The sequence below is a fragment of the Nansenia antarctica genome (genome assembly GCF_963989245.1).
Source record: "Nansenia antarctica genome assembly, chromosome: 16".
NCBI classification, from domain to species: Eukaryota; Metazoa; Chordata; class Actinopteri; order Argentiniformes; family Microstomatidae; genus Nansenia; species Nansenia antarctica.
In genome coordinates this window covers 21,423,899-21,446,170 of record NC_137686.1, presented here as the reverse complement: position 1 = coordinate 21,446,170, position 22,272 = coordinate 21,423,899, and the positions used below count along the sequence as shown (strand labels likewise).

At 48.1% G+C, this 22,272-nt stretch overlaps 1 protein-coding gene and 1 long non-coding RNA gene across 9 annotated transcripts; one reads left to right on the top strand and one right to left on the bottom strand.

Annotated features, from left to right (window-relative positions):
* Positions 1 to 6,852: 6,852 nt before the first annotated feature.
* Positions 6,853 to 13,818, bottom strand: LOC308171471 (alpha-amylase-like). 8 transcript variants are annotated; one of them, XM_080546324.1, is made up of 12 exons: positions 13,704 to 13,818; positions 11,327 to 11,406; positions 10,099 to 10,275; positions 9,610 to 9,756; positions 9,245 to 9,442; positions 8,798 to 9,028; positions 8,377 to 8,510; positions 8,065 to 8,187; positions 7,787 to 7,886; positions 7,527 to 7,648; positions 7,238 to 7,363; positions 6,853 to 7,080 (listed from the first exon to the last, which is right to left on the bottom strand). In XM_080546324.1, the coding sequence occupies exons 1-12, from the start codon at positions 13,780 to 13,782 to the stop codon at positions 6,891 to 6,893; spliced, it is 1,707 nt and encodes a 568-aa protein (XP_080402450.1). In that variant the 5' UTR covers positions 13,783 to 13,818; the 3' UTR covers positions 6,853 to 6,890. The 8 variants fall into 8 exon arrangements, with proteins under 8 accessions (XP_080402450.1, XP_080402453.1, XP_080402452.1 ...); XM_080546327.1 differs by lacking the exon at positions 13,704 to 13,818 and adding an exon at positions 13,618 to 13,671; XM_080546326.1 differs by lacking the exon at positions 13,704 to 13,818 and adding an exon at positions 13,302 to 13,587.
* Positions 11,499 to 14,930, top strand: LOC308171472. Its single transcript, XR_013937829.1, has 3 exons — positions 11,499 to 12,368; positions 13,744 to 14,070; positions 14,266 to 14,930. It is a non-coding gene; the product is annotated as an uncharacterized lncRNA (long non-coding RNA).
* Positions 14,931 to 22,272: the final 7,342 nt, after the last annotated feature.

Here is a 22,272-nt window from a genome sequence, read left to right as displayed (position 1 = left end):
CAGTTGTGAAATATTTGACTGGCTATGAGAGTATGTGGTTGTCCCACCCACCAACCTGTCCAACCTGGCTCTGTATGTAGCCAGAGGCGCCCCGTCCATAGAGGCAACCAAGGCAATTGCTTGGGGCCACCAAACAAAAAGGGCCTTTTTGTCAAACTAAAACTGTCCTTGGATGAATGTATTTTCAATGGAAATCATGGCATTCAGCGCTCAGTCGCTCTGAGTCTGCTCGCGCTGCGCATACATTCATCCAAGGACAGTTTTAGTTTGACAAGCTAAACAATATGAGGGTAGTTAAGAGTTTAACTACTTTTCATTGTGAAATAGCTAGTTTGGTAAAGTATTCCCTGCAATTACGGCGTTATTATATGATCTATAACACCACGGACATCCATATCCGTAACCACTATTGGCAGTATCCACGCTGCTGCCCCAAAACCCCCCTAGTGGGGCCCCGCCCCCTTCTAGCTTGAAATTGACTTCTAGCTGCCTCTCAACTGTCAGCAGCAATCATGAAGCGATCGCACATTTCTGGTCACCAAAAAAGAAACGAGAAGACAATGAAAAATGACACCAGGATAGTGGTAAGTGGATAGAAGTATATACGGTACTTGTTTATTGATTTTTTGATTTATTTGTTTATTTATTTGTTGTTCTTGCTCTGTTTGATATTACATATTAATGTTGCTGTTTCAGAATGTGAAAACACCAGCAGTTTCAGAATGTAAGTGTGTTAAGAGTTCTAATAAGCACCATTGTGAGTTGATATTTCATTATTTATATTGCTCCAATTTGATGTTACTACACATGGCTCCTTTGTTGATCAAATACTCGGACGTAGCCCCGCGGTGGCGCAGCGGTCTAAGCACTAGCCACTAGTGCAAGCTGCCCACCGGGGACTGGGATCGAATCCCGGTCTCGCCAGACCCGGATATGGCCGGGGCACACACAGGGAGCGGCATATTGAACTTCGTAAAAACTTCGTAAAAACTTCGTATATTAATATATAAATTTATATATAAAAATGTCCACATCGTCACCGCCTAAGACCCTTACCAGGGGCCTCCATAATGTTGTTTGCTTAGGGCCCCCAAATGTCTAGGGGCTCCACTGTATGTAGCCTACCTATGGGGGGTTTGACAACCCAAGGGTTTCCTCTCTATTGCATGTTTGCATGCTGTGGTCGTTTTACTTCAGACAGGAAGCTATACAGAGCGGAGCCATCCAATTATGCCAAGCCAAAGGCTAATGCCTGAAATAAATGGTTAAACTGACTTGACTGAATTGTAATGGTGTTCTTAAGAAAACAAATAGAAGTTAGTTAGGAAACGCGATTATCATTATTAAATATGTCGTTATTGACACTATTACAACTCTTAATCTGAAAATACAGAATCTCATCTACTCAGAGTTTACGTCTCCCAGAATGTGTTTCTACAGTAAACCCGTGCTCTAATTAAATGTGATCTCCACAATGAGCTTCTATCCGAGAGGTAATGTAATGTGAGGGAAGCATCTTATCAGTATGCAAATTGAACAGCTCACGTTGCTCATTATGTTCAATGAGCCACGACTGAATTAGTTTGTCTCAATTATTTTGAAGTTGTGCGCCGCACTCCCGTTAAATCTGGGTATTTCAGTCAAGTGTTAAGTGTTTAGGGTTTGTGTGAGAGATGGGGGATAACGAGGACTTGTCACATATTATAGGCTACTGTACTTTTCAATGGCTCATGTTTATTGACGCTGTGACTAGAATCTGGAGATTTGCTTCTGAACGCAACAATCAACACAGTTGGTGCATTTCTGCCATAAAGAATACAGTGCCTTTGGAAAGTATTCAGACCCATTCACTTTTTCCACATTTTGTTGTGTTACGTAATAGACTCAGATTAAAATGGATTAAATACAAAAATACAATGACAATGTGAAAACATGTTTTTAGAAATGTCTATAAATGACATATGCTTTGTACTCCTTTGAGTTTTCACTTTGTATTGTGTGTGGATTGATGGCAAATTTTTTATTTATTTAATCCATTTTAAACTGAGTCTATAACACAACAAAATGTGAACAAAGTGAAGGTGTCTGAATACGTTCTGAAGTATTCTACAGCATCAAACAGTATGTGTTCTCTATCTCATTCGAGGACTAGGCTTGTTCCCTAGGACCAGTAGATTGAGTGCATCTGCCACTCACACACACACACACACACACACACACACACACACACACAAACTGTGCTTCCACCACCCTGTGGGTACCTGTGAAAGATGTCTAAACCTGACAATGATGATTAAAGTAGAGACTATAGGAAGGTACAATGCCACCTCAGGCCACCCCCCACCTGGCCCTGTATGTTGCACGGCATTGTCTGTCAGTGGGTGGTCTGAATAAGGACACCAAAACAACAGGGGAGGTGTGGGTAAAGGGTAGCAGTGGCACATACGTTTTAAGGTGTGTGTTGGTGTGAGGGTCGTGACAGCCCATTTGAAATAAAAACAACTGTGGTTTAGCATTATATTTTTTCTACCACTACTAGGGTGGTTTCTAAAGTTGGTTACAATTGATATACTGCTACTATCTAATCATTAGTTATTCTGTTTTTTTGTTATAAAGCTGGAAAAGTGCACTGGTTTCTTAAGCAAATTGATCGACGAGCACCCTTTTTGCTTCACAAAAAGTATTATTTTTGCAAATTCTGCACCTCCTATTTCATTTCTTTTCGGACAAACCACAAACTCACTAATTAGTAGAAACTAAAGTGGACAAATAATGGTGACATCCTATGGGTAGAAGGCCATGGTGCACCACAACTCATAGAGGACGTCAAGTGAAAGCCAGGAGGAGAGTTATAAGGTGACAGGACAGGAGACAGGCCTGTAACCGGAGCAAAGGGTGCGATAGTGTCAAGATGCTGTTGATGAAGTCATGCGACATGGTGACTCTAACCAGCAATCAATAGCACTCTCCACTGTGTCTAAGTCACAATGATTAGTTGAGAATCTGACATCACTGATATCACACTCAAGAAGCCAAATGGCATAAAAGCTACTGCTGACCATGTCGGAAGATGACATCATTCCTCTGAAAACAGTTGAGTCTGATGAAGAAAAACCTTGAGTTGAATAATAAAGATACATCTTTGATACACAGATGTGAGGAATTGATTCTTTTATTCTCTTGAATGCGTTATAAGTCGTCCTCGTGTGAGTCATGATAAGGTTAGCGTGATCCTGAGCGTATTTGAGGGCGGTGTTAACATGTTCAAGGCATGCTGTGACATTTTCATTAGCAGCTTAGGAGCATGGAGCCACCGCGCCATTAAATCAAAAGTCTGTAAAAGGGGGCAAGCCATGGACTGATTCTATTATATTGCACATGCTCCATGACATCATTGGGTTAATGACATTACTTGATATATCTGATGACATTTACAAAATTACTTGAGCAATTATATCTGTTATACCGTCAAGTCTGGCAAAAACAGGACCCTTACTATAATCAACATGGATTTCTTAGCAACTCGTGGTCGAGATGCTTCTACATTATTTCTTGTTTCACACTGCCCCCCTGTGACGGAGACCTGAATGTTTCGCCAACTTCTGTGAGTGATTGACAGTACTCTGACAGGGTATAGTTACAACCCAGTCTCTATGTAGTATAATGTAGACGTCACAGACAAGAACACCATCTAAATGAGGTGTCCAATGGGATGTTCCCTATTTAATATATACTGTACATTCTGGGCTATTTGTCATTTGATATCAATGTTTCTTCTTTTTCTTTACTCCATTCCAGTCCATTACAGGCATCTAATACATCATATTTATGTGTCTACTATGGAGAAGTTGAGATGGGTGATGTGATCCAAACTATATTGTATATTCCTTTTGTTTTTTGACTGACCTCGTCCATAGGTGAAGTGACAGGCAGGTTCCCGGTGTGCAGTATGAAATATGAAACAGGACAGGAACAGGGTTGACAGCCGTGTCAGAAAGCATCAGTAAGGATGACAGGAACCAAGGACCCTGACCTGCTACCATGACATTTCTGCTGCTAATCGGAAGGTACAGGCCTCGCAGCTGCTGGACCAAGTGATGGAGATAGGGTCAATAATTTAGCAGGTGCAATATGTTGAGCCACACACGCACTCACACATTCTCTCTCTCTCTCTCTCTCTCTCTCTCTCTCTCTCTCTCTCTCTCTCTCTCTCTCTCTCAACCAAAGATGAATCACTAGACAGTCCTGTAGGTAGTAGTTTTCAGGAAAAAGTAAAAGACTCGAGCACACCGGCCTTCTTGCTACTTCAGGTCAGGGTATAGAAGTTCTCAGACATCCGAAGGACATTCAAACAAACTTTGAAAGACTCCAAGACACAGTTTCAGAGTTGTCGAGGAAGTGCAGTCAATCTGATGTTGCTTTTATTTACTCGTTTCTACTGTCTTCCCCCTTCGTATCCATCCCTAAAGAAAAAACAATCTGGTTTAGGAATATTTGCCTGCTTTTCCTCCTAGGGTAGGTTGCCATGACAACAGAGTGAGCAGAACATTCTGGCAGGTGTCACCTTAGCTGTCTCACCTCTCGTGTCTGGCACTCCGGCGACGTGTCTCGGAGGAGGGGAGGGAGGGAGTTAGACGGTTGGCCCCCTGGGTCCCCACGCTGTCCTAATGGCGGATGCCACCGCCGCACTCAGGTGAAACTGATGTGGCCTCTCTGTGATAGCAAGAGTTGTCCCCAAAAGATCAAAGGAGAATACACAATGTAGGCAGTGCCCAGGGAGGGCACTCAGAGGTTTTGGAGCTGGCTGTCCGTCAGGCACCTTCTCTAGCTTCGTTGAACTTTACAGGGAGGAACACATTACATTAAAAACAGAATCCCAACTGAGGCCTCTCTCACATCACTTTCTTCACCATACACCCTTGCTCTTTGATCGTTTCAGGAGTGTCTAGAATTGATATGAATGTATCATCATCACCTTCTTAAAATAATGGCTTAAATCCTATTTTCAAGTTGTGCAAAAAAACGGAATAAACTGGACCAAATCTAGGATATATGATATTTAGGCAATAGCAATTAGCATTAGTACTAGCAAGGTAAATGCCTTTAGCCACAGTAATGCCAGTGAAATAATCAAAAGAGGCCCTTGGTACAGTGCATCTCTCTCTGTTGAAGGCCAGTGATTCACAGTGAATACATTTGTATTGATGAATACTGTTATGTATGCAGTGAGGGGAGAGAAATGAGGGGTGGAGAGGGGTCGGGGGTCGGGGGGGGGGGTCATTTGGTACATTCGTCCTGGTTTGATTTCATTACAACTGTTAGCCCCTTTGGACACTGCCTGTTTGGGGTCATGGTGTTACAGTAAGGCTGGTTCTAACAAGCCATTACTGAACATCATGCTGGGTGACTGACTGTGTCATCTACCCTTTAGCCTCCCTTCATCCCTGCGTCACCCTCATCCCTCCGTCCCCCCAGTCCTCTATCCCCATCTCTCCATCCCTCTCCCCTCAGAGGAAGGGGACCCTCGCTGCTTTGTGTGTAATGGGTTCAGTCTCCTGTACTGGAGGGTGAGGAGATAAAGGGAAGTCAAGATGTGACAGGGTCTAGTGAAATAGATATCAAGTCGGGAGTCAAGTCGCGCAAATGACCAAAAAGTAGTTTTTTTGTTTTTTTAAAGGTGTTTTCCGTTTTTTTCATATTACAAAAGTGTAAGTGTTGAAGAACCCACTCAATATAACAAACAACAGTTTCAGGCAGTGGTGTAGTAGTGTACTTTTCTCTAGTGGGTATACTGTGATTTTTCCCTCCCAGCCTCATATTGTTCATTTCGGCAAAAAAAATAATCTGTGCTGCCTGTCTAACGTTTATATATATATAGAAATTACATGTTATAGGCTAAGGCTGATCTGTGCATGATAGTGCTGCATTTTGGCATATTTCATGTGGCATCTCCCCCCGTTGATGGTATATGACGCTATAGTCAGTCGCAATGGTCCAAAATTCAAGTGCTTCGTAACACAGACGGGGTGAATTTTATGAATGAAAGTGAATGTTCTGTCACAAAACGCCGTTACGTATCCTCACACATTTTTAAGTGGGTATATGGAAATCCTTGGCCTTTCCTAGTGGGTATACAGCGTAGTCCTGCGTATCACGTACACTACACCACTGGTTTCAGGATAACTAAATACTTATAATTTGTCAGCAAACTCAGCTTGTTTTGGATTCACTGTATCGTATTAGTGATCTACTGTATGTCTTGTAAACAAACGTATGTTTTAGGACAGTTAAAAAGCAAGGGCTGTGTCATCTACTTATGTGTAATTGTGTGCTTGTATGTTCATGTTCTATCAGCATGTTGGGATGTGCTAAACATGCAGCTAAATGTTACATAGCGATGGTCTTTGTTGTTAGGTGCTGGCTAGCTAGCAAGCATAATAGAGCACAGATTGTTTTGAATCAGAGTGATTTTCTTCGCTATTTGGTTTGAGGTGTACCAATTCTCAAATAAGCATACCATAATCTATAATGATTATAAGCAATCATTTGAAAGCTTACAATCTGCACTTTCATAATCTGTAAAATACTGAAAAATGACCATGCTGACTTGGGGACCAAAACACCAGAGCCTGTCACATTTGATTCACCATGTCAAAGAGGGTGGCACTTTTGAACTCTCTGCCAATAACTTGAGTCTACAGTTGCTCCAATCTTGCATACAAATCACAAATACTATTATCCCCTATTTACTCATACCGTAGGTGTACCATCTTGAGACGGATGCATTCATTAATAATAATAAGGTGCTTTCAAACTGTGACAGTGACGACAGGACAGGCCATGGAAGTTAAATTCAGGGATGCAAGTTTATTGCACTTCTTGTATAGGATTTACAGCTTGGAGTCGGCATGGATGGCCACGAAGGGGTCTTCGTCTCTGTTGCTGATCTTGAAGTGGGCCTTCCCATCTCCCCCGACATTGATCTGCTTCCCAGTGCACCTTCCTCCGTCCTTATCGCCGGAAATGACATCACAATATGTGCCGCCAGGCATGCCGGTGTTCAGAGTCACATCCAGATCCCTGTCGATCGAGCCGAGGGAGAGGATGGTTAAAAGAGTCTTTACTTTACTTCAGCTCCACTTCAAACAAGAACAAACCGAATATTGATATTGTCAACATTTTGCTGATATTCTCCTCATCTAACACCCAATCGATACATCGATTTTTCTGTCCTCACCAGTCGTCGTTGTTGATGGCGATGAAGCCACGGTTGCCGCGTCCGAAGGCCACCTGGTTGCTCTGGTTATCCCACCAGTTGGAGTGGGGCTGTCCGTTGACCACGTTCCGGAAGATCACCATGTTCCTGGAGACAGAGAGAGAGAGAGAGACCGAAGAATGATGAATAATACATGAGAGTGACTTGGATGAATTAATAAATTAAAGGATACATACGCTGCCAAAACATTACAGCACTGGCAGGGCAGTACATAATAATAAAAAAAACGGTTTAGACATAAAGGACTCACCTGATCTGACGCCATCTGTGCTCACACACCCAGCCGTCTCCGCAGGTTGAGTCAGCGTTGATGGGAACAGGCTTGGTGGATCCGTCAGCGTGGCTGGGAGGACCCATCCAGTCGTTTGTGTCCTGAAGCAGAAAAAAAAGATGGGGAAAACATACACATTACGAGGACATCATCACACTTGTCTGAGGGAACACTGTTGTTAGCCCACACACATGGTGAATTACTGTAAAGCCGGAAATAATTGTCAAAAGCTGTAATACCTTTCCGTTCACAATGTTGCGGTCCCAACGGAAGCTTGACATCACTCTGGTCACTCCGTAGGGATGGGCAAGCATGTAAGCGGTAGCCATCTTGTATAATCTGGAAATTATAGGATTGATCAACCATAATTGATGATATAATTGATCAATGATAATTGATTGAATGTATCAATAATAGCAGAAGCTCTAGTTATTGCCTTACAGTAGTAAATGGTAAGAAGCAGCTAGAACAATTATAAAGTGTTTAAAGAAGTGCTAAAGAACTATAGGTAAGTTACCTGGAGTCCCAGAATGTGACAATGGAGGCTCCTCCAGCTCCGTGTCCCCTCTGGTTGTCATGGTTATCCACAAACACCACAGCGTTGCCATTGGGCATGAAGCCCCAGCCCTCACCCCAGTTCCTAAAAATAAAACAAAAACATGAGATTTTGTAACGTGTAAACAAAGTTATACACACTCGTACTGTACGTGCACACACACACACACACACACACACACACACACACACACACCTGGTGTAATGCAGCTTTTCTCTGTAAACAAAGTTATACACACCCGTACTGTACGTGCACACACACACACACACACACCTGGTGTAATGCAGCTTTTCGCCGTTCCACTTGCGCATGAGAGTTCCCAGTCTGGCGCCATACTTGAACTCAGTGACTCTGCCCAGACCAAAGTATTCACTGGACTGGATGGCCTCCCCACCAAGGTCAATAACCTACAGGAAAACAATACAAAAAGAATAAGAGCACACCTTATTCATGCCAAGATTGGTAATAAAAACAAATAATTAAAAAGGGAGAGGCTGGGATTTAAACAGTAGGTGTATTTTATTAGACAATGACTTGGTAATCGGTTTTGTGATTTGTATGATGTGAGAATTGACTACACTAAGGAGTACCGGTATAAACATTGTGCTAGGAAGTACACCAGCTTACTTTTGCTGCTTTGCACATAATAATAAAAACATTTCATAAATAAAGATTCTACTATCTTGATCCTTACCTCCTGGAAGATGAAAGCTCTGGAGCCGGCAGAGAACCATTTGGTGCTGAGGTTGTGCAGACGACCGTAGATGTTATCCAAGTCTCCGGGCCACATGTGCTTGGTGGCGTCCACTCTGAACCCAGCCACACCCATATCGATCAGCTTGTTCAAGTAGTCGGCCACCTTGCCCCTCACGTAGTCCTTCTCCAGGGCAAGGTCCAGAAGACTCACGAGACGGCAGTCACGCACCTGGTGGGAAAAAAACATCAGGGTTATTCTCATGAATTCATCAATTGTGACATTTTAAGGGGAATTCAGCAATATTCTGTTTACCTTATAGGCTTGTAATGTCCTATAGTCCATTCGACAATCATATCACTGCAGTATCTGAGAAAGAGAACTGTTTCTTTGTTTTTAAAAGACAATTAGAGAAAGCTAGAATAGAATATCGCTTGAGTGGTATACCTGATTGACATCATTGTAGCTTTCGATGTTACCGCTACCAGTCGTGCACTTGCCGTCGTTAAAGTCAGAGTGGCTGTAGGGGATAGAGGGGAAGTCCTTCTTGCCAGCATTGAAATAGGTGCCACAGTTGGAGTGCGTACCCTCTCCACCTCCGGACCCACACATGTGGTTGATGACAGCATCTACATAGATGTTCACCTAATAAGCAACATGATATTATGTGATGTTATTATGATATTTCAGTAATTCAAGCCAGTGCTGTTATACAGTGATACAAGTCACATAGAAGCTGGGCAATAGTTTGGTTTAAATGGATTGTGTCTTTTCTTTTTCCTTTTTTTGTTTTTGTTTGTGTTGCTGCTTACCCCAACGTTGTTGCATCTCGTGATCATGTCCCTAAGCTCGTTCTCATTGCCAGATCTGGAGCACAGGTTGTAGCTGACTGGCTGGTACCTCTGCCACCAGGGTCTCCAGGGGTTACTCAAAACAATGCCCTCAGATGGAGGGGAGATCTGTGGGGGGGGGGGTGGCAGACGAACAACAACAAGCATGGGTGAATGGTACCAATCTCTTGTATCAACACAAGCAATGCCAGTGCCATATGTCCTGTTTACAAGGGCAGCGTAACTGATTCAACATCAATTTAGAACAATTTCAAGCAAAAGTACTATTTCATCACAATGTCAATGTCCTAAATCTAACATCTAAACCTGATTGACTACTGCAGTGGAGATTAGACAACAGATAATGTGTTTTTTCCAATAAATAGCCTGTAGACACACATACATACGGCCTACTATGCCATTTCAATGTCTCTTCACCAGGCGCGCTCGTACACTGCAGAAGGTACATACCTGGACCCCACCGTAGCCGTTGGGAGCTAAGTAGCGTTCGCACTCTGCAGCGATATCTGCCCACCGCCACTCAAACAGGTGGACGATGGACGTCCTGCCATGCTTGGTGTGAGGGTTATGCTGGGCCAGGGCGAGCCCAAAGAGAGCCGCCAGAATGATCAACTTCATGTTTGTTCCCTGGTTTAGAAAAACACACACCAAGCTGACGGTACACTATCACTATATACAGTACAGCAGAGGCTGGTGGAGGTAGACATTGGAGGACAGGCTCATCGTAATGCATGGAACGGAATGAGGATTTGTATCAAACACACACGGTTAATCCCATTCCACATCCCATTCCATGCGTTACAATGAACCCGTCCTCCGTTTTTTCGACCTCCACTGATAGTAGTCACCCTCACATCCTGAGCGATAAGAAACCCTGGAGATGATAAGGTGTAACAGGTGTGTGGTATCGATTCTTTCCCATTATTAAAACTAGAAGCCCCGGGCCCCTCATTGCGTAAATACCCAGAGTGAGGTCCGGAACACTCAAAACAAGAAATAACAATTATGTCAGAATGCCCTCCTGTTTCTAACACTGTATGTGATGCATATTTATGTGCATGAAAGAATATGATTATACCAAGTAAGTGTAAAAAGTGACCTTTTTGTTCCCTGCTGTTATCACCAAAGGGACCAGGCACGCCATCCCCCTGTCAACGGGGGTCTTTTTTGTTTTGTATTAGTATACAGATCTAGTGTTCTTTTGATGGTGTGTTAAACATGATGTGGAAGTCTATGTGTGTGTGTAATGGGAGAGCAGAGCAAGAACACACACACACACACACACACACACACACACACTTACACAGAACAGACAGAGAGATCGACTGGCAGGGAGTGCCGGAAAGTGAGGACATAAATACAAAATGATGTGAGGACATAAAAAAGTGCCCAACATACACAGGTGACAGTAGTAGCGTCCCAGGCCACCAGGGGGCAGCCCGAGGGAGTCGCCAAGGAAACGGCCACCCCAATAATAATAATTGTTTTATTGCCATGCAATCAACTTGTCAGTCAATTGTCGGAATTGGGTATTTTTTTGCTCTAGGCACAGGGTCAACCATAGACGGCGACCCTGGAGCAATTAGGGGTTAAGTGCCTTGCTCAAGGGCACATGCGGCTTCCTCCTGAGGTGGGGATCAAACCAGCGACCTTCTGATTGCTAGCTGGCCTCTCTAACCTCATGCCTAAGCATGGCGAGGGTCAGCCGGCGGATGTTCCTCGTCCTCTTTCGCAGGTTCCAGGCGACGCCTCCCGTGCCTAATTGAAAAAGAAGAGAACGCACAACGCAGAAAACTTGGGCGAGGTGCAGGCGACGGAGCAGGATACTAAAGGATAAAGTAGAAGCCGCACACTCTCGTTCCAGATGCAAAAAGTGTATAATTTATTGACAACAGTTTCGTCCAGAAGCCTTTGTCAAGTCTTACAAACAAACTGGTGCATGTCGGCCACACCCATGTGAGATTACACATTACGTCCTACATACATTAACAACACAGTCGGTGTTACATATAAGTTATCAAAAGGCTCAAAATACTGTGTAGCCTACATGAAAAGGCCCATAAGTGCCACCAACACGCTGCGGCATTGTCCTGCCTCCACTGGGTCCATGATGGCTGTTATGATGGCTGGTTAAGTGACACTTTACTTGGACAGAAAACTATAACGAAAAGCCACAGGAAGTAAACCTCTTCCTGTGCTAAAACAAGACAGAAACCCACAGGGAGAAAGCTGCTCAAAACCGGTGCGGATACTGTAAACCAGACCAACAGGCGAGATACCTCGCCACTCCAGTACAAAGAAAGATCTACCCAGAACCACCAGCTGGAGCGGCTCACAACTCCTTGTGCAAGGCTGGAAAAACAACAGCGCAAGAACACACACTTACACAGAACAGACAGAGAGATCGACCGGCAGGGAGTGCTGGGAAGTGAGGACATACACGTGCCAAACATACACGGGTGACAAACATTAGGCCATAACAACCCCTGGACTGTCAAATAGATGATTGGCATGAGTGCAGCCCTTGTATAACCCCCATGACTCTGTACTGGATTCGATGTAAATATAGGTCAAGTTATCTTAACTCCTGTCTATCATTAACCAGGACAAACCTCCCCCCGCATTGACATAGTATGGACGTGTCCCTTTAAGTAGCATGATGATGAACAGCGGCTGTAGGTATACAGAAGTCAAAGTGTCATTCGTACAGGAGGTAAAAGGTAATCTCATTGCATTTCTTACCGAACAGTATGTAAAACTTTATTAACAACACACACAATAGATGATATTGTAGATTAAGATAGATTAGACTGTAGATGATGTCCTCAAATACATCTAGGAGTGGCTCTGACAGTGGCTCTGACACAGAGTACTCTGTGGTGTACTTCCCACCCATCTGTAATGACACAGAGTCACTGGTGAGGCTTGAGAAGTCTGTCACCAATGTCTTGCACATCGACTCAACCCTCCAGAGGTGATATACAATAGAAATACAGTACCTCCTCTATATCTCATATTTCAAACATGCCTATAAACCCCATCCTCTCCTTTGTAGTGCTGCTGTGTAGCTGTTTGATGTTTTTTCTGTTCCTGTTTCCTGTCTTCCTTATGTGATTGTTCCCGATTTGACCTTTTGTATTGTTTATGCGATTCTGTCTTTTATGCTGCAGAACAGGAACCTACTTTAACTTATTCAACTGATTCTAAATCAAAAGTCTAAATGTAACACATGTTAACATCTGTAATGTTACTGTAGTGCAGAATTCTACTACAATCCGTTTCCGTCTATTATAATACGGCAGATATTTCTGGCTATATTTCCTTCATAGAAAAATATATCTAATGTTGATAATCTGACTCCAAATTAGTTAGCACTACGAGCATAGAAATGCTGAGTCTGTGCTTATTAGGACAAGGTACGGTCAAATAGAATGAATCAATGAGGCTTTAATATAACGTATACTTGTACATATCTAGTACAAGGCAAATACTTAATAGAGAAAAGTTACATTCTAGTATAGAGAATAGAGAGAGAGAGAGAGAGAGAGAGAGAGAGAGAGAGAGAGAGAGAGTGAGAGAGAGAGAGAGAGAGAGAGAGAGAGAGAGAGAGAGAGAGAGAGGACCAACGATCAGTATAACACACTAATACTTACCTAATTAAGAGTAATTATTACCTACTTAGGTAATACTTAAGACAACAACAACAGCACCCAGGAACGAAGACGACCTCACTCACAGAACCCCAGGACAAAAGAACTCTCACCTCCACCTTTATACCATCTTGATTGAAACCAGGAGCCATTGATAAGGGCCAGCTAATCACCATTCATCTTATTGATCTTAACTCATGACATCACATATTTGACACCTCAAGACATTCCCCTCCGGGGGGGGGGATGGTCAATTTAACTTCAGGGAATTTGCCCTCCTATATACAACCACTGATCCAACATATACCATTCTACTCACTCCCCTAAGTCCTCTCCTTTGTAGTGCTGTGTAGCTGTTTGATGTTTTCCTGTTGTCTTCCTTATGTGATAGTTCCCGATTTTTACCTTTTGTATTGTTTATGTGATTCTGTCTTTTATGCTGCAGAACAGGACCCTGCTGTGAAACCCTGGACCGCTTTTCCATGTACTACCACCAGATACTTCAACATACCACTAGCGCCCCCAATAGTTGGAAAGCAGTACTGCAACCACATTCATCGCTGAGTTAATTTAAATTGATAATAGGCGCTCTCCACTTGACAACTCTCCTGGCGCCCTGCTGGTGGAATGAACTTCCCACTGCTGTCAGGACTGCACAGTCACTACCTATTTTCGGCCGTAGATTGAAGACCCATCTCTTCAGGCTTCATCTTGACTGTCTCTCCTAAAGACCTCTTCATCCCCCACTACCCTCCTGTACAGTTTATCTACGGTAAATACATTTAATAAAATGAAATTATAATAATTCTTCCTTCGTCCAAGCATAGATTTTTTTCTTCTTATGACTGATGACTGATGGATAAATGATAATAACTCACTATTTGGTGTAAGCTTATTAATTTATCAATTGTTCCCCTCTCCCCAAATCCTAATATTCTAAATCTTTTTTTCTTTTTGGGGGGGGCAGTGGGGCAGTGGGGCAGGCCCATCCACATTCCTCATCCCATTGGACAGACACAGACAGACAGGAAAGCAAGGAGAAGAAGGGAGAGAGGGCATGTCAGCAGGGCATGGGCCGGACACGAACCCATGCCGACAAGAGCACGTGTGTGTACTGTAGACTGCGGTGCCAGACCACTGGACCACCCCAGGTCACAATATTTCTACATCTTTACTCATTCTTGGAACAAAGTTTCTGTCTTCTGAGTCAGTCGTCTTCAGTGTCCGGACTCTACCCCTGGTGTCTCTCTCAGTGTCTGTGTCAAACTGACATCTGACCTGGATTATTCGGGTTTGTTCCCGGTCACCCCAGCCACTGACCTGTGAATCACACACGTGAAGATGTTGAAAGGCCCAGAATCCTCTGTGGAAGAGCCACAGGCTGAACTCACAAAGACAGAAGAATGGGAATGTTGAAAGACGGGAATGGATTGATTTCAGAAAAGCTTTTATGGTTTTATTTACGGTTCTCATTTTCAGATCTATGTTTATTCATTGATTCACTTTATCAACAAATGAAGAACACAGCATACCACGGTGTGTCAACCTGTCGGGGACTATGACATAAAGTAGTGCTTGCTTCCTTGTTGCCTTTGTGTTTGAGATCATTTGAATGATACTGTAGCACTGCAACACCTTATAACAGATACATTTATATATATATATATATATATATATATATATATATATATATATATATATATATATATATATATACACTGTATATGATCAAATATAAATATTATATACATATTTCAAGTATGCTCCCAATCATGAAATGTCGCTGCCCCCATAAGTGTTTATGTGGTGTTTGTTGTAGCCCCTTCAATCACCTCAGCTTGCTTACGTGTTTTTTTGTCAAGTGTGATGTTGGGGTACCTTGTCTCAGCCACGTGTTCTTAGAATATTTAAATGTTTTATTTTAACTAATGACGTTACTTTTCAGGATGCCATGTTGCAACTGGCCGGGGACTTCAGCTGAAAATTAGCCGACTAGGCTAACGCTGCCTTTTTTTTACCGTATTTTATATGGTTCATGTATTTGGATTGTCCTCGATATAATAAACTAATAAACAATAAACAAACAATCATGGATGAGTTTGTGGGGAACATGACGCGTTCCGACCGGCAGGGGGAGCTAGAGGACAGTTGGTGAAGGGATGAGGGTCCGAGGGGCATCGGCTGATGCCAATCGGGTCCTCATCAGGGTCCGGTTGGCATCGGCTGATGCCAATTAGATCCTCATCAACGCGCGCTCTTAACGTGTGGCTTTGTTCCCCAGAGGGGGGAGTCGGACGGAGTAGCCCGAGAACGAAGTACTAACCGAAACCAGTGACCAGAAACGAGGGTACGAGCAGCGGAGTACTGAGACGGAGAAGCAGCGGAGTGTCAGGGAGCGAGGGACGGACGAGCGCTGCCGGAGAGCCGCGACCGAAAGGGTCGGACTAGGAGCGGGCCGAGACGTCCTCGCTGGAGCAAGGCTCAGCTGACGGGAAACTCCAGAACAGCTGCTCTCACAATAAAAACCCGCTTACAGCAACTACCCAGCCTATTGTCTGTCTCCCTCTGTGGCCGAAACCTGTTACAGTGGCGCCCAACGTGGGGCACAGAGGAGAGGCGGACCCGGAAACACCAGAGAACAGACAGGCGGGGGCATGGAGTCGCCCCTGGGACATGTGCTCGCCCACCTGGCCCAGCTGCAGGAGCAACAGGCGGCAATGGCACGAACCAGCCACGACGCACTGATGGACATGGCCCGCGCCCAGGCCGAGGACCGGGCGGACCTCCGGTCCATCATCCGCGACCGGGAGGGGTACGGGGACTACGGCGTGCCAGGGGGGACCCGAGTCCGGATGCAGCGGATGACTGAGGGGGACGACCCGGAGGCCTATATAGACACATTCGAGCAGGTGGCCCGGAGACAGCGATGGCCAGAAGACGAGTGGGCCCACCAGCTCCGGCCCCTGCTGATCGGGGAGGCGCAGCTCGCGCTGGCGGGTCTCCCGGCGGCCAGCCAGGCCGACTACCCGACAGTGGTCCGGGCCATCCGGGACCGGCTCGGGCTGAGCCCGGAAGAACACCGGCGCCGGCTCCGTGCCCTGACCCTGGAGCCCGGCGGGAGGCCGTTCCTGTACGCCCAGCAGGTGATGGACATGGCGCGGCGGTGGTTGCTGCCCGAGGAGAGAACGCAGATGGAGCTGGTGGAGCAGGTCGCCCTGGAGAGGTTCGTGACGGGCCTACCGGCGCGGACCGCGGCCTGGGTAGCCTACCACCGGCCCACCAACATCACCACCGCCGTCGGGCTGGCCGAGAACCACCTGCCCTCTCCAGACGGGGGGGCGGCGGGAACCGCCGCGGTCCCGGTCCCAGCTCCCCGCCGCCACGGGGGGTTGGCCATTCGGACCGGGCCCGTGGCGGCTCCACGGCGTGAGAGGCCGATGGCCGCTCCCCGGGGAGGGTGGCCGGAGCCAACGCAGGGGGGCGCGGCCGTGGCCTTCACCCCACAGAGAGCCCCACAGGCGGCAGAGGAGGGGTGCTGGCGGTGCGGCCAGCCTGGCCACCGCCGCCGGGACTGCCCAGCTATGGAGGTCGGCCGGGCTGTCCGCACCGCCGACGAGGTCACCCCTCCCCCGGATCCGAGCGAGGTGTACCGTATCCGGGTAAGGATGCAGCGGGGTACGCACGAGGCGCTGCTGGATTCGGGCTGCCTACAGTCTATGATCCACCAGCGCCTGGTGCGACCAGAGGCATTGGTAGGGGCATCGAGGGTGTCAATACTGTGTGTGCATGGGGATGTTCACGTATACCCGGTGGTCCCCATCGAAATCAAACATAATGGGAGAGAATATAGAGTCAAGGCGGCGGTTAGTCCGAGCCTCATGCACCCCTTAATCTTGGGTCTAGACTGGGCGGGATTCCCACGGGCAGTAGCGGGGACGACAGGGGTGCACGCACGACGGGCAGGGACGCGTGGGGCGGGCGCCGTGCTCTGCGCTGATGCGGGGGCGGCCGACGCTGACGAGGGGCAGGAGGAGGCAGGGGCAGAGGCACCGCCACCCGAGGTGCCGCTGCCGGTGTTTCCTCCGGTGGGAGATTTTCCCCTCGAACAGTCTCGTGACGCTACCCTACGCTCAGCCTACGACCAGGTGATGGTAATTGATGGTGCACGGGTACGGCCAGACGCGGCGCTCGCTCCCCCATACTTTACGTTGGTTAGGGACAGACTATATAGGGTGAGTCGTGACACTCGCAGGGAAGAGGACGTCACCCAGTTGCTGGTTCCCCGGGGCCGCCGGGAAGCGATATTCCAGGCGGCACATTATAACCCCATGGCGGGCCACCTAGGATATGATAAAACACTTAGTCGCATAATGGACCGATTCTACTGGCCGGGGATATGGGCGGAGGTGCGCCGGTGGTGCGCCGCCTGCCGCGAATGCCAGCTAGCCAACCCCCCGGCCGTCCCGCGGGCGCCGTTATACCCTCTCCCCCTGGTTGAGGCCCCGTTTGACCGTATTGGAATGGACATTATCGGCCCATTAGAGCGATGTGCACAGGGCTATCGGTTTGTGTTAGTGTTGATAGATTACGCAACCCGATACCCCGAGGCAATTCCCCTGCGCTCCATCTCCGCGAAGAGTGTGGCGCAGGCGTTGTTTCAGGTCATCTCCCGGGTGGGGATCCCGAAAGAGATCCTCACTGACCAAGGTACCAATTTTATGTCACGCACCCTCAAAGAGCTGTACGGATTATTGAATATTAAAGCGGTCCGGACGAGCGTGTACCACCCGGCCAGCGATGGTCTGTGCGAGCGGTTCAACCGGACGCTTAAATCAATGATCCGTAAGTTCGTTCACGAGGATAGTCAAAATTGGCACCAATGGCTAGCCCCCCTGTTGTTCGCGGTGCGGGAAGTCCCCCAGGCTTCCACGGGGTTTTCCCCATTCGAGCTCCTATATGGGCGCAAGCCTCGCGGCGTCCTGGACCTCATTAAAGAAAGCTGGGAGGAGGGGTCCAGCGACAGTAAAAACGAGATTCAATACGTCCTGGACCTGCGGGCAAAACTCCACACGTTAGGGGTTATATCACGGGAGCATTTGCACCAGGCCCAGGAACGACAGAAGCGCCTGTACGACAGGGGGTCTAAGCTGCGCATCTTCGCACCGGGAGACAGGGTCCTTGTACTACTGCCCACTTCCAGCTCGAAATTACTCGCCAAGTGGCAAGGGCCGTTCACGGTCACACGGCGGGTGGGGGAGGTGGACTATGAGGTGGTGCGTTCAGATCGGGGGGATAGCACGCAGATATATCACGTGAACCTTCTAAAAAAATGGACCGAGGCGATCCCGGTTGCGCTGGCTACGCTACTTCCCGAGAGGGATGAGTTCGGACCGGAGGTCCCAAAGTCTAAAATCGGTACCCCGGCCCACTTGGGAGACCATCTTTCGGCGGCCCAGCGAGCGGACGTGGCCGAGTTGCAACGGAGGTTCGCGGATGTGTTTTCCCCCCTACCCGGGCGCACCACGCTAATAGAACACCACATAGAGACACCACCGGGCGTTACGGTGCGGACACGGCCGTATAGGCTGCCGGCTCACAAACGCGACGTGGTGAGCCGGGAGTTAGAAGCGATGCTGGAACTGGGCGTGGTAGAAGAGTCCCACAGTGATTGGTGCAGCCCTATCGTGCTGGTGACCAAGCGAGATGGGGCTGTGCGGTTCTGTGTGGACTACCGACGGGTGAACGCGGTGTCTAAATTCGATGCCTATCCAATGCCCAGGGTCGACGAGCTCTTGGACCGGCTTGGCGCGGCGAAATTCTATACGACCCTGGACTGTACGAAGGGATACTGGCAGATTCCGCTGTCGCCAGGGTCCCGCGAGAAAACGGCGTTCTCCACCCCGCGCGGTCTATACCAGTTCACCGCGCTGCCGTTCGGGTTGTTCGGGGCCCCGGCTACGTTCCAGCGGCTCATGGATCGTATCCTTCGGCCGCACTCTGCATACGCGGCGGCCTACCTCGACGACATCGTGATCTACAGCGATACATGGCCGCAGCATATGCAGCGGGTAGCGGCCGTGCTGCAGTCGCTGGGGCGAGCGGGGCTCACGGCCAACCCAGCGAAGTGCGTGATCGGGCGGGGGGAGATCCGCTTTCTGGGGTACATCCTGGGCGGTGGGGAGGTGCGCCCGCAGGTAGATAAGACCGCTGCGGTCGCCGCCGCCCCGCAGCCCAGGACTCGGAAGGAAGTGAGGCGGTTCCTGGGACTGGCGGGCTATTACCGGCAATTCGTGCCGGGGTTCGCGGAGCTGGCCAGCCCCCTGACCGACCTCACCCGGAAGGGTGCCCCAGACCCGGTCCAGTGGTCGGAGCCGTGCCAGGTGGCGTTTGAAGGTATTAAAGCGGCTCTCTGTGGTAAAACTGTCCTCCATGCTCCGGATTTTAACATCCCTTTTTCCCTGCAGACGGACGCATCGGATAGGGGGCTGGGAGCGGTGCTGACCCAGCAGGTGGAGGGAGCCGACCGTCCGGTGCTGTACCTGAGCCGCAAGTTATCAGAGCGAGAGGGCAGGTACAGCACGGTGGAGAAGGAGTGCCTGGCCATCCGGTGGGCGGTCGGCGCCCTCCGGTACTACCTGCTGGGGCGCGCGTTCACCCTCTACTCCGACCATGCTCCCCTCCAGTGGCTCCACCGTATGAAGGACTCTAACGCGAGGATCACACGCTGGTACCTCGCGCTACAGCCCTTCAATTTTGCGGTGGTGCACAGGCCGGGGACGCAGATGGTCGTGGCCGACTTCCTCTCCCGTGATGGGGGGGGGGGGGAGTAGGCTGGCGGCCGGGCGCGCCCGGCCTTGATCTGGTGGTGGGGGTGTGTGGGGAACATGACGCGTTCCGACCGGCAGGGGGAGCTAGAGGACAGTTGGTGAAGGGATGAGGGTCCGAGGGGCATCGGCTGATGCCAATCGGGTCCTCATCAGGGTCCGGTTGGCATCGGCTGATGCCAATTAGATCCTCATCAACGCGCGCTCTTAACGTGTGGCTTTGTTCCCCAGAGGGGGGAGTCGGACGGAGTAGCCCGAGAACGAAGTACTAACCGAAACCAGTGACCAGAAACGAGGGTACGAGCAGCGGAGTACTGAGACGGAGAAGCAGCGGAGTGTCAGGGAGCGAGGGACGGACGAGCGCTGCCGGAGAGCCGCGACCGAAAGGGTCGGACTAGGAGCGGGCCGAGACGTCCTCGCTGGAGCAAGGCTCAGCTGACGGGAAACTCCAGAACAGCTGCTCTCACAATAAAAACCCGCTTACAGCAACTACCCAGCCTATTGTCTGTCTCCCTCTGTGGCCGAAACCTGTTACAGAGTTGTATTACAATACCAGTATATGCCAGGGGAGGCTGCTGGAGGTAGAAACACATGTACGACACCATTCCTCATTCCGTTCCAGGCAGTACAATGAGCCAGTCCTCCGATGTCTACCTCCACCAGCCTCCCCTGCCATATAGGGAGGTACTTCAGCGCCAGGTATTTATTTATTTATTTATTTTTACCAGATGACGCAGCTCTGTGTCAGGGGGAGCTAAGAGCAGTAGTCTCACACGTTTTATCCCATGGGCCTCAAGAATTCCAGTTCGGAATGAAGTCTTTCCCCTCATGGACAACACAGGACATACCTCAGGAGGGGATGAAGGGAGGGGGACAAAGCTTTCTTTCATGATCCAATCTGGGAGCAGGTGAGGGGAGAGGGGCCAGAGTCATTTGATCCACACCTCCGGTCTGGTCACGGGAGAGTGAGAGAGGGAAGGAGAGAGGGAGAGAGAGAGAGAGAGAGAGAGAGAGAAAGAGAAAGAATGAGAAAGAACGAGAAAGAACGAGAGAAACAGATAAAGTAAGAAAGAAAGAAAGTAGAAGAAGTACCTCCCCTCCTCTCACACCCAGTCCCTCCTGCCAGCCATCTCATGTTCTGGCTGTGTGGGCGTAGGGAGGACAGGACACTGCACTGCATCACTCAGCCCCAGAGCATGCAGACTACAACTAGCCTGAGCCATGTAAATGATTCCACAGACACAGAGCATGAAGTGACGCTCCACTCTAAACATTCAGATTCTTTTGACCATTTGAAGGATTATGGATCTAATTATGTAAAGATTATTTGACTATTTATCATGTTTATTTGGACTTTGTGTGAAAAACAATGAAAGCAGCTGATGACCTAATAGTGTGCAATTATCCAAAGCATCTGGGTGATAATTAAAACACTGTAATCGCGGTACTCCAGGGTTTACCATCTGTCATTATGTAAATGAAAAATGTATGTTTTTAGTATGGCCGTAAAGTTGGTTATTAAATGGAATCTGTTGGACTTCTGATGGAAAGTTTCAGCATGGAATCTTCTTCGTGCCATGGTGATATGTTGTGCAGATGTTGGGGAAGGCTTTCCATCTCACTGCAAAGAATAACAGCAGCAGCGGAAGTCCTCAGGGAGAGATCCATGGTCTGAGACTTACTGACACACACACACACACACACACGCCCGCACACACACACACACACACACACACACACACGCCCGCACACACACACACACACACACACACACACACACACACACACACACACACACACACACACACACACATTCATACAAAGACTGAGGCACATTTGAGTGAGAGAGTGAGAGAGAGAGAGAGAGAGAGAGAGAGAGAGAGAGTGAGAGAGAGAGAGAGAGAGAGAGAGAGACATGGTTTCAAGCCGCACAGAAAGACATCATTGCACACTTACAACCGCTTGCAGACACATGCTCAAATTCAGACAATTACAAATACAGTACACATGTACTTCCTAATATGAAACATACAGGACTCCCAGTACTCCAGTAATATTACATGCAGCACGAGAGCTGAACTAGGGGGGGTGGGAGAATGGAGTGAAAGGACGCTCGGGGAGGTGGTCAGGGAGAGCATTCCACAGCCTGT